The following is a 12,500-nucleotide window of genomic DNA, read 5'->3' as shown; positions in this document are numbered from 1 at the left end:
GCCAGGATCACTAAAACACCATTCTAAATGACTGCTTTAGCCAGGATCACTAAAACACCATTCATAATGACTGCTTTAGCCAGGATCACTAAAACACCATTCAAAATGACTGCTTTAGCCAGGATCACTAAAACACCATTCTTTCACTAAAGAGGCAGGTGTGTGTGTGGTGTTAGCGTGTGGGTGTGTTGTAAACTCCAAACGAGGACAGGGCTTCAGGTTAAACGAGGCTTCAGGTTAAACGAGGCTTCAGGTTAAACGAGGCTTCAGGTTAAACGAGGCTTCAGGTTAAACGAGGCTTCAGGTTAAACGAGGCTTCAGGTTAAACGAGGACAGGGCTTCAGGTTAAACGAGGACGAGGCTTCAGGTTAAACGAGGACAAGGCTTCAGGTTAAACGAGGACGAGGCTTCAGGTTAAACGAGGACGAGGCTTCAGGTTAAACGAGGACGAGGCTTCAGGTTAAACGAGGACAGGGCTTCAGGTTAAACGAGGACAGGGCTTCAGGTTAAACGAGGACGAGGCTTCAGGTTAAACGAGGACAGGGCTTCAGGTTAAACGAGGACGGGGCTTCAGGTTAAATGAGGACAAGGCTTCAGGTTAAACGAGGACGGGGCTTCAGGTTAAACGACTGATAACATCACACTCCATTAAGCATTAGTCAACAGTAATATGTCCGGAAGTGTGTAGTGTGCAGTGTGCATTGAGAAGGGTGTAGTGTATAGGGTGTAGTGTATAGGGTCTCACCCAGGTCTATGAGGATGGCGTGCTGGGTGTAGTGTGTAGTGTGTAGGGTGTAGTGTAGGGTGTAGTGTGTAGGGCTCACCCAGGTCTATCAGGATAGCGTGCTGGGTGCAGGGTGTAGGGTTTAGGGTGTAGTGTAGGGTTTAGGGTGTAGGACTCACGCAGGTCTATCAGGATAGCGTGCTGGGTGTAGGGTGTAGTGTGTAGGGTGTAGTGTGTAGGGTTTAGGGTGTAGGGTTTAGTTTGTAGGGTTTAGTGTATAGGGTTTAGTGTATAGGGTTTAGTGTATAGGGTTTAGTGTATAGGGTTTAGGGTGGAGGGATTATGGTGTAGGGTTTAGGGTGTAGTGTATAGGGTGTAGGTGTAGTGTGTCGGGTTTAGGGTGTAGGGTGTCGGGTTTAGGGCTCACCCAGGTCTATCAGGATGGTGCTGGGTGTAGGGTGTAGTGTTTAGGGTTTAGGGTGTAGTGTGTAGGGTATAGTGTGTAGGGTTTAGGGTGTAGTGTGTAGGGTTTAGGGCTCACCCAGGTCTATCAGGATAGCGTGCTGGGTGTAGTGTGTAGGGTTTAGGGTGTAGTGTGTAGGGTATAGTGTGTAGGGTTTAGGGTGTAGGGTGTAGGGCTCACCCAGGTCTATCAGGATGGCGTGCTGGGTGTAGGGTGTAGGGTTTAGGGTGTAGGGTTTAGGGTGTAGGGCTCACCCAGGTCTATCAGGATGGCGTGCTGGGTGTAGGGTTTAGGGTGTAGGGTTTAGGGTGTAGGGCTCACCCAGGTCTATCAGGATAGCGTGCTGTTGCGAGGTCAGCTGTTTCAGCAGTTCTTTATAAGGCCTGTTATTGGCTGGAGGTCTGACAGGAACCGATTGGCTCAACAGAAACTGCTCTGATAGGAACTTCCACACCTCTCCTCTGTACTGCCTGGGAACTCCTAGGGAGGGAGGGGGGAGGAGGGAGAGGGAGGAGAGGAGGGGGAGGGAGAGGGAGGAGGGGAGAGGGAGAGGAGAGAGGGAGGGAGGGGAGCGGGGAGGGGGGAGAGAGAGGAGGGAGAGGGAGAGGGAGGGAGGGAGGGAGAGGAATGGGAGAGAGAGAGGAGGGGGGGAGGGGGGAGGGAGAGAGGAGGGGGGAGACAATATATCAGTTATGTTATATAGAGACTACAGTAACATTAGAGGTGTGTTATAGAGACTACGGTAACATTAGAGGTGTGTTATATAGAGACTACAGTAACATTAGAGGTGTGTTATATAGAGACTACAGTAACATTAGAGGTGTGTTATAGAGACTACGGTAACATTAGAGGTGTGTTATATAGAGACTACAGTAACATTAGAGGTGTGTTATATAGAGACTACAGTAACATTAGAGGTGTGTTATAGACTACAGTAACATTAGAGGTGTGTTATATAGAGACTACAGTAACATTAGAGTTGTGTTATATAGAGACTACAGTAACATTAGAGGTGTGTTATAGAGAGACTACAGTAACATTAGAGGTGTGTTATATAGAGACTACAGTAACATTAGAGGTGTGTTATATAGAGACTACAGTAACATTAGAGGTGTGTTATAGAGACTACAGTAACATTAGAGGTTTGTTATAGAGACTACAGTAACATTAGAGGTGTGTTATAGAGAGACTACAGTAAAATTAGAGGTGTGTTATAGAGACTACAGTAACATTAGAGGTGTGTTATAGACTACAGTAACATTAGAGGTGTGTTATAGAGAGACTACAGTAACATTAGAGGTGTGTTATAGACTACAGTAACATTAGAGGTGTGTTATAGAGACTACAGTAACATTAGAGGTTTGTTATATAGAGACTACAGTAACATTAGAGGTGTGTTATATAGAGACTACAGTAACATTAGAGGTGTGTTATAGAGAGACTACAGTAACATTAGAGGTGTGTTATATAGAGACTACAGTAACATTAGAGTTGTGTTATAGAGAGACTACAGTAACATTAGAGTTGTGTTATAGACTACAGTAACATTAGAGGTGTGTTATATAGAGAATACAGTAACATTAGAGGTGTGTTATATAGAGACTACAGTAACATTAGAGGTGTGTTATAGAGAGACTACAGTAACATTAGAGTTGTGTTATAGACTACAGTAACATTAGAGGTGTGTTATATAGAGAATACAGTAACATTAGAGGTGTGTTATATAGAGACTACAGTAACATTAGAGGTGTGTTATATAGAGACTACAGTAACATTAGAGGTGTGTTATAGACTACAGTAACATTAGAGGTGTGTTATATAGAGACTACAGTAACAGAGGTGTGTTATATAGAGACTACAGTAACATTAGAGGTGTGTTATATAGAGACTACAGTAACATTAGAGGTGTGTTATATAGAGACTACAGTAACATTAGAGGTGTGTTATAGAGACTACAGTAACATTAGAGGTGTGTTATATAGAGACTACAGTAACATTAGAGGTGTGTTATATAGAGACTACAGTAACATTAGAGGTGTGTTATATAGAGACTACAGTAACATTAGAGGTGTGTTATAGAGAGACTACACTAACATTAGAGGTGTGTTGTAGACTACAGTAACATTAGAGGTGTGTTATATAGAGAGACTACAGTAACATTAGAGGTGTGTTATATAGAGACTACAGTAACATTAGAGGTGTGTTATAGAGAGACTACAGTAACATTAGAGGTGTGTTATAGAGACTACGGTAACATTAGAGGTGTGTTGTATAGAGACTACAGTAACATTAGAGGTGTGTTATATAGAGACTACAGTAACAGAGGTGTGTTATAGAGAGACTACAGTAACATTAGAGGTGTGTTATAGAGACTACGGTAACATTAGAGTTGTGTTATATAGAGACTACAGTAACAGAGGTGTGTTATAGACTACAGTAACATTAGAGGTGTGTTATAGAGAGAGACTACAGTAACAGAGGAGTGTTATAGACTACAGTAACATTAGAGGTGTGTTATAGAGAGACTACAGTAACATTAGAGGTGTGTTATAGAGACTACGGTAACATTAGAGTTGTGTTATATAGAGACTACAGTAACAGAGGTGTGTTATAGACTACAGTAACATTAGAGGTGTGTTATAGAGAGACTACAGTAACATTAGAGGTGTGTTATAGAGACTACAGTAACATTAGAGGTGTGTTATAGAGAGACTACAGTAACATTAGAGGTGTGTTATATAGAGACTACAGTAACATTAGAGGTGTGTTATAGAGACTACAGTAACAGAGGTGTGTTATATAGAGACTACAGTAACATTAGAGGTGTGTTATATAGAGACTACAGTAACATTAGAGATGTGTTGTAGAGACTACAGTAACATTAGAGTTGTGTTATAGAGAGACTACAGTAACATTAGAGGTGTGTTATAGAGAGACTACAGTAACATTAGAGGTGTGTTATATAGAGACTACAGTAACATTAGAGGTGTGTTATAGAGAGACTACAGTAACATTATAGGTGTGTTATAGAGACTACAGTAACATTAGAGGTGTGTTATAGACTACAGTAACATTAGAGGTGTGTTAGAGACTACAGTAACATTAGAGGTGTGTTATATAGAGAGACTACAGTAACATTAGAGGTGTGTTATATAGAGACTACAGTAACATTAGAGGTGTGTTATAGAGAGACTACAGTAACATTAGAGGTGTGTTATAGAGAGACTACAGTAACATTAGAGGTGTGTTATAGAGAGACTACAGTAACATTAGAGGTGTGTTATAGACTACAGTAACATTAGAGGTGTGTTATAGAGACTACAGTAACATTAGAGTTGTGTTATATAGAGACTACAGTAACATTAGAGGTGTGTTATATAGAGACTACAGTAACATTAGAGGTGTGTTGTATAGAGACTACAGTAACATTAGAGGTGTGTTATATAGAGACTACAGTAACATTAGAGGTGTGTTATATAGAGAGACTACAGTAACAGAGGTGTGTTATAGACTACAGTAACATTAGAGGTGTGTTATAGAGACTACAGTAACATTAGAGGTGTGTTATAGACTACAGTAACATTAGAGGTGTGTTATATAGAGACTACAGTAACATTAGAGGTGTGTTATATAGAGACTACAGTAACATTAGAGGTGTGTTATAGACTACAGTAACATTAGAGGTGTGTTATAGAGACTACAGTAACATTAGAGGTGTGTTATATAGAGACTACAGTAACATTAGAGGTGTGTTATATAGAGACTACAGTAACATTAGAGGTGTGTTATAGAGACTACAGTAACATTAGAGGTGTGTTATATAGAGACTACAGTAACATTAGAGGTGTGTTATATAGAGACTACAGTAACATTAGAGGTGTGTTATATAGAGACTACAGTAACATTAGAGGTGTGTTATATAGAGACTACAGTAACATTAGAGGTGTGTTATATAGAGAGACTACAGTAACAGAGGTGTGTTATATAGAGACTACAGTAACATTAGAGGTGTGTTATAGAGAGACTACAGTAACAGTGTGTGTGTGTGTGTGTGTGTGTGCGTGCGTGTGTGTGATCACCCTGTCCGACAGCAGCGTGGACGGTGTCGGTGTTGACCTTGACCTTCGACCTGGCCTGTGTTCCCAGCATGCTCTCCCAGACCAGCGTGACCTCCTTCAGACATGGAGTTATCTCTTCATAGTCCAGACGTAAGCGCTTACTCTCCGACGCTGCAGACAGATCAACAGTGAGGAGGAGGACACGGCTTCTGTCTGTCTGTCTCTCTCCCCCTCCATCTCTCTCCCCCTCCATCTCTCTCTCTCCCTCCATCTCTCTCTCCCCCTCCATCTCTCCATCTCTCTCTCCCTCCATCTCTCTCTCCCCCTCCATCTCTCCATCTCTCTCTCCCCCTCCATCTCTCTCTCCCTCCATCTCTCTCTCCCTCCATCTCTCCATCTCTCTCTCCCTCCATCTCTCTCCCCCTCCATCTCTCTCCCCCTCCATCTCTCTCCCCCTCCATCTCTCTCTCCCTCCATCTCTCTCCCTCCATCTCTCTCCCCCTCCATCTCTCTCCCCCTCCATCTCTCCATCTCTCTCTCCCTCCATCTCTCTCTCCCCCTCCATCTCTCTCTCCCCCTCCATCTCTCTCTCCCCCTCCATCTCTCCATCTCTCTCTCCCCCTCCATCTCTCCATCTCTCTCTCCCTCCATCTCTCCATCTCTCTCTCCCTCCATCTCTCTCTCCCTCCATCTCTCTCTCCATCTCTCCATCTCTCTCTCCCTCCATCTCTCTCTCCCCCTCCATCTCTCCATCTCTCTCTCCCTCCATCTCTCTCTCCCCCTCCATCTCTCCATCTCCATCTCTCTCTCCCTCCATCTCTCCATCTCTCTCCCCCTCCATCTCTCTCCCCCTCCATCTCTCTCCCCATCTCTCTCTCTCCCCCATCTCTCCCCATCTCTCTCCCTCCATCTCTCTCTCTCCCTCCATCTCTCTCTCCCCCTCCATCTCTCTCTCCCCCTCCATCTCTCTCCCTCCATCTCTCCCTCCATCTCTCCCTCCATCTCTCCCTCCATCTCTCCCTCCCTCTCTCCATCCATTTCACCCTCCCTCTCACCCTCCCTCTCTCTCTCCATCCCTCCACATTAACATTGCCAAAGCAAGTCAAGTAGATAATAAACAGAAGTGAAATAAACTATTAAAAAAATGAACAGTAAACATTACACAAGTTCCAAAATAGACATCTCTCTCCCTCCCCCATCTCTCTCTCCCTCCCCCATCTCTCTCTCCCTCCCCCATCTCTCTCTCTCTCCCCCATCTCTCTCTCCCTCCCCCCATCTCTCTCTCCCTCCCCCCATCTCTCTCTCCCTCCCCCCATCTCTCTCTCTCCCTCCCCCCATCTCTCTCTCCCTCCCCCATCTCTCTCTCCCTCCCCCATCTCTCTCTCCCTCCCCCATCTCTCTCTCTCTCTCCCTCCCTCCATCTCTCTCCTTTCCTCCCTCCCTCCCTCCCTCCCTCCCTCCTCCCTCCTACTGGAACTCCTCAAAAGTCCCCACAAGGACAGTAAAACAAGGAAAATGTCTCCACATTTCCCAGGTCCCCACTGACTTAATGGCAGAATGGTGAACTTACTGAATGAAATGAGAGTTTGACTGTGTGATATTAGGTTGCTTGTTGTGTAAATATTTTCCGTCTGTATTTGAATGATTTGTAAGGCTATTTTAGGCTAAAGGGGTTAGAATGATTTCCATTACAATACTCCTCATTCCTGCTCTAATTCACACATGGACCAGTGTGTGTTAACATGGGACTTGTTTTTCTGTACATCTCAACTCCTCCTGAGAAACCGTCTGAGAGAGGGGGGGGGTGGTCACGGCCAGGGTCGGAGAGAGGAGGGGGGGGGGGGTCACGGCCAGGGTCTGAGAGAGGAGGGGGGGGTCACGGCCAGGGTCTGAGAGAGGAGGGGGGGGGTCGGCCAGTATTAACCGTGACCCTGAATCCGTTATGGGTTCAGCGTCTTGGGAACATCGACAGATGTGTTTTTCACCTCGTCGGCTCAGAGATTCAACATAGCGTAGTTTCGGCCCAAGGCCGTTGGGGTGTAACCCCTGGGAACAAACAGCACAACCTCAGAGGAACTTTACCTTCAGCAGGTAAGACCACACACACACACACACACACACACACACACACTACAACACACACACCTGATGACAACACCTGCCTTCTAGGCATTTCATTATGCAAATGTACTGTTGAATTCATAGAGAACAATTAACGATCACTTTGTAGTTGCCCTAGACATGCCAATTTCACCGGGGCGTGTGTGTGTGTGTGTGATGAGCAGGGGTGATTGGGTTCATGATTCTCCGTCTATATCCTCAAATAACCTCAACCAGCTGTTGCGCAGTAGTAGTATCTGTGTATTACCCTGTATATTGTTGTGTTCTCTCTCTCCATCCTCAGTAGTAGTATCTGTGTATTACCCTGTATATTGTTGTGTTCTCTCTCCATCCTCAGTAGTAGTATCTGTGTATTACCCTGTATATTGTTGTTCTCTCTCTCCATCCTCAGTAGTAGTATCTGTGTATTACCCTGTATATTGTTGTGTTCTCTCTCCATCCTCAGTAGTAGTATCTGTGTATTACCCTGTATATTGTTGTGTCTCTCTCTCCATCCTCAGTAGTAGTATCTGTGTATTACCCTGTATATTGTTGTTCTCTCTCTCCATCCTCAGTAGTAGTATCTGTGTATTACCCTGTATATTGTTGTGTTCTCTCTCTCCATCCTCAGTAGTAGTATCTGTGTATTACCCTGTATATTGTTGTTCTCTCTCTCCATCCTCAGTAGTAGTATCTGTGTATTACCCTGTATATTGTTGTGTTCTCTCTCTCCATCCTCAGTAGTAGTATCTGTGTATTACCCTGTATATTGTTGTGTTCTCTCTCTCCATCCTCAGTAGTAGTATCTGTGTATTACCCTGTATATTGTTGTTCTCTCTCTCCATCCTCAGTAGTAGTATCTGTGTATTACCCTGTATATTGTTGTGTCTCTCTCTCCATCCTCAGTAGTAGTATCTGTGTATTACCCTGTATATTGTTGTGTTCTCTCTCCATCCTCAGTAGTAGTATCTGTGTATTACCCTGTATATTGTTGTTTTCTCTCTCCATCCTCAGTAGTAGTATCTGCTGCAGGACGGCCTTCCTCCACAGTTCTCTCAGTTCTGCTCGGCCGCGCTTCTTCCTCTCCTCCGGAACGACGCCCAGCGGTCCGTCTACGTCTGCAACGCTGCACGCAGACACGCCCCTACCGTCTATGGGACAGGCACCCCTGTCTGAGATGGAGAGGGGGGGGGGGGATGGGAGGGCGAAAGTGAAGAGAGATGAGAGGTGGAGAGAGGGGGGAGAAATGGGAGCGAGAGAGAGACAGAGGAAGAGAGGGAGAGAGGGGGAGAAATGGGAGGGAGCGAGACAGAGGAAGAGAGAGAGAGAGGGGGAGAAATGGAAGCGAGAGAGAGACAGAGGAAGAGAGAGAGAGAGGGGGAGAAATGGGAGGGAGCGAGACAGAGGAAGAGAGAGAGAGGGGGGAGAAATGAGAGAGAGAGAGATCAGTTAATTCATTAGTGTCCATCTATGCTATTATAGAGCCCATTCTCTGGCCCCTGAGTCCAGGGACAACATCTACATACAGGTAACATCCACTGAGACCAGACACCTCATTGTTTAGTGGCTCGTTATGTATTTACTTCTAATGAAAAGGTCATTTACTGTTATTGTCAGGCTTTCAGTGTGTGTGTGTGTGTGTGTGTGTGTGTGTGTGTGTGTAATGGGTGTGTGTGTAGGGCGTTGGCTCTGGTGGAGAGGGGTGTTTGGTGCCATAGTGGCCGAGTGCGTCAGCAATGTGTTTCTTAAGAAGTTTGGCGTGTTTGTTTTGGTGACTGTGCTTGTTTCAACACGCCTTTCAACACAACCACACACCCATTACACACACCCATTACACACACCCATTACACACACACACACACATTACACACACACACACACCTATTACACACACACACACACACACACACATAGTTTAGATTCACTCATTGAGTATCAGGTTCTTCCATGCTACTCTGTGTTCTAGTTGGTGTGTGTGTGTGTGTGTGTGTGTACAGTACGTACAAGAGAGGATTCAGTAAACAACATCCACATAATGATAAGCCTCCCCCTGAAGGACTTTAGCTCAGTGCACTAACACAGTCTCGTAGGGTACAGAAGGTCCTTGGTTTCAAACGCAGTCAGTAGCAGAGAGTTTACAATGTCAGGAAGTGTATATTTAACTAAATCAGAAAATGCTCCTAAACCTGACCCTCGCTCCTAAACCTGACCCTGGATCCTAAACCCGACCCTCGCTCCTAAACCCGACCCTCGCTCCTAAACCCGACCCTCGCTCCCTAAACCCAACCCTCGCTCCCTAAACCCAACCCTCGCTCCCAAACCTAACCCTCGCTCCTAAACCTAACCCTCGTTCCCTAAACCAAACCCTCGTTCCCTAAACCTAACCCTCGTTCCCTAAACCTAACCCTCGTTCCCTAAACCTAACCCTCGTTCCCTAAACCTAACCCTCGTTCCCTAAACCTAACCCTCGCTCCCTAAACCTAACCCTCGCTCCCTAAACCTAACCCTCGCTCCCTAAACCTAACCCTCGCTCCTAAACCTAACCCTCGCTCCTAAACCTAACCCTCGCTCCTAACACTCGCTCCTAAACCTAACCCTCATTGCTAAACCTAACCCTCGCTCCTAAACCCGACCCTCGCTCCTAAACCCGACCCTCGCTCCTAAACCCGACCCTCGCTCCTAAACCTGACCCTCGCTCCTAAACCTAACCCTCGCTCCTAAACCTAACCCTCGCTCCTAAACCTAACCCTCGCTCCTAAACCTAACCCTCATTGCTAAACCTAACCCTCGCTCCTAAACCTGACCCTCGCTCCTAAACCCGACCCTCGCTCCTAAACCCGACCCTCGCTTCTAAACCCGACCCTCGCTTCTAAACCCGACCCTCGCTCCCTAAACCTAACCCTCGCTCCCTAAACCTAACCCTCGCTCCCTAAACCTAACCCTCGCTCCCTAAACCTAACCCTCGCTCCCAAACCTAACCCTCGCTCCCAAACCTAACCCTCGCTCCCAAACCTAACCCTCGCTCCTAAACCTAACCCTCGCTCCTAAACCTAACCCTCGTTCCCTAAACCAAACCCTCGTTCCCTAAACCTAACCCTCGTTCCCTAAACCTAACCCTCGTTCCCTAAACCTAACCCTCGCTCCTAAACCTAACCCTCGCTCCTAAACCTAACCCTCGCTCCTAACCCTCGCTCCTAAACCTAACCCTCATTGCTAAACCCGACCCTCGCTCCTAAACCCGACCCTCGCTCCTAAACCCGACCCTCGCTCCTAAACCCGACCCTCGCTCCTAAACCCGACCCTCGCCCCTCGCTCCTAAACCTGACCCTCGCTCCTAAACCTAACCCTCGCTCCTAAACCTAACCCTCGCTCCTAAACCTAACCCTCGCTCCTAAACCTGACCCTCGCTCCTAAACCCGACCCTCGCTCCTAAACCCGACCCTCGCTCCTAAACCTAACCCTCGTTCCCTAAACCTAACCCTCGTTCCCTAAACCTAACCCTCGTTCCCTAAACCTAACCCTCGCTCCTAAACCTAACCCTCGCTCCTAACCCTCGCTCCTAAACCTAACCCTCATTGCTAAACCTAACCCTCATTGCTAAACCTAACCCTCGCTCCTAAACCCGACCCTCGCTCCTAAACCCGACCCTCGCTCCTAAACCTGACCCTCGCTCCTAACCCTCGCTCCTAAACCTAACCCTCATTGCTAAACCTGACCCTCGCTCCTAAACCCGACCCTCGCTCCTAAACCCGACCCTCGCTCCTAAACCCGACCCTCGCTCCTAAACCCGACCCTCGCTCCTAAACCTAACCCTCGCTCCTAAACCTAGCCCTCGCTCCTAAACCCAACCCTCATTGCTAAACCCAACCCTCGCTCCTAAACCCGACCCTCGCTCCTAAACCTGACCCTCGCTCCTAAACCTAACCCTCGTTCCCTAAACCTAACCCTCGTTCCCTAAACCTAACCCTCGTTCCCTAAACCTAACCCTCGCTCCTAAACCTAACCCTCGCTCCTAAACCTAACCCTCGCTCCTAAACCTAACCCTCGCTCCTAAACCTAACCCTCATTGCTAAACCTGACCCTCGCTCCTAAACCCGACCCTCGCTCCTAAACCCGACCCTCGCTCCTAAACCTAACCCTCGCTCCTAAACCTAACCCTCGCTCCTAAACCTAACCCTCGCTCCTAAACCTAACCCTCGCTCCTAAACCTAACCCTCATTGCTAAACCTAACCCTCGCTCCTAAACCCGACCCTCGCTCCTAAACCCAACCCTCGCTCCTAAACCCAACCCTCGCTCCTAAACCTAACCCTCGCTCCTAAACCTAACCCTCGCTCCTAAACCTAACCCTCGCTCCTAAACCTGACCCTCGCTCCTAAACCCGACCCTCGCTCCTAAACCCGACCCTCGCTCCTAAACCCGACCCTCATTCCTAACCCTCGCTCCTAAACCTAACCCTCGCTCCTAAACCTAACCCTCGCTCCTAAACCTAACCCTCATTCCTAACCCTCGCTCCTAAACCCGACCCTCGCTCCTAAACCCGACCCTCGCTCCTAAACCCGACCCTCGCTCCTAAACCCGACCCTCGCTCCTAAACCCGACCCTCGCTCCCTAAAACTAACCTTCCATTAGGTTGGACCACTATGCCTAAACTAAATGAATACCCACTTCTTACAAATTCAACATTTATGGAATATTACAACTAACAGTAAATACAGGTAGTTACAGGTATGGTCAGGTATTCTCTGGAATATTACAACTAACAGTAAATACAGGTAGGTCCAGGTATGGTCAGGTATTCTCTGGAATATTACAACTAACAGTAAATACAGGTAGTTACAGGTATGGTCAGGTATTCTCTGGAATATTACAACTAAACAGTAAATACAGGTAGGTACAGGTATGGTCAGGTATTCTCTGGAATATTACAACTAAACAGTAAATACAGGTAGGTCCAGGTATGGTCAGGTATTCTCTGGAATATTACAACTAAACAGTAAATACAGGTAGTTACAGGTATGGTCAGGTATTCTCTGGAATATTACAACTAAACAGTAAATACAGGTAGGTACAGGTATGGTCAGGTATTCTCTGGAATATTACAACTAAACAGTAAATACAGGTAGGTACAGGTATGGTCAGGTATTCTCTGGAATA

General features: G+C 46.6%; 1 protein-coding gene across 1 annotated transcript in view; it reads right to left on the bottom strand.

Moving 5' to 3' along the window:
* LOC106594277 (TBC1 domain family member 1) overlaps positions 1-12,500 on the bottom strand; it is a 47,582-nt gene that overhangs the window by 20,753 nt on the left and 14,329 nt on the right. The window contains exons 5-7 of the mRNA XM_082973924.1: positions 8,326-8,517; positions 5,267-5,416; positions 1,509-1,667 (exon numbers count right to left, since the gene is read on the bottom strand). Of these exons, the coding sequence (XP_082830050.1) occupies positions 1,509-1,667; positions 5,267-5,416; positions 8,326-8,353 (337 nt within the window). The 5' untranslated portion in view covers positions 8,354-8,517. The remainder of the gene's footprint in view (positions 1-1,508; positions 1,668-5,266; positions 5,417-8,325; positions 8,518-12,500) is intronic.

The sequence above is a fragment of the Salmo salar genome, chromosome 04 (assembly GCF_965601325.2).
Source record: "Salmo salar chromosome 04, fSalSal1, whole genome shotgun sequence".
NCBI lineage: Eukaryota > Metazoa > Chordata > Actinopteri > Salmoniformes > Salmonidae > Salmo > Salmo salar.
This window is presented reverse-complemented; position numbering and strand designations above follow the sequence as displayed.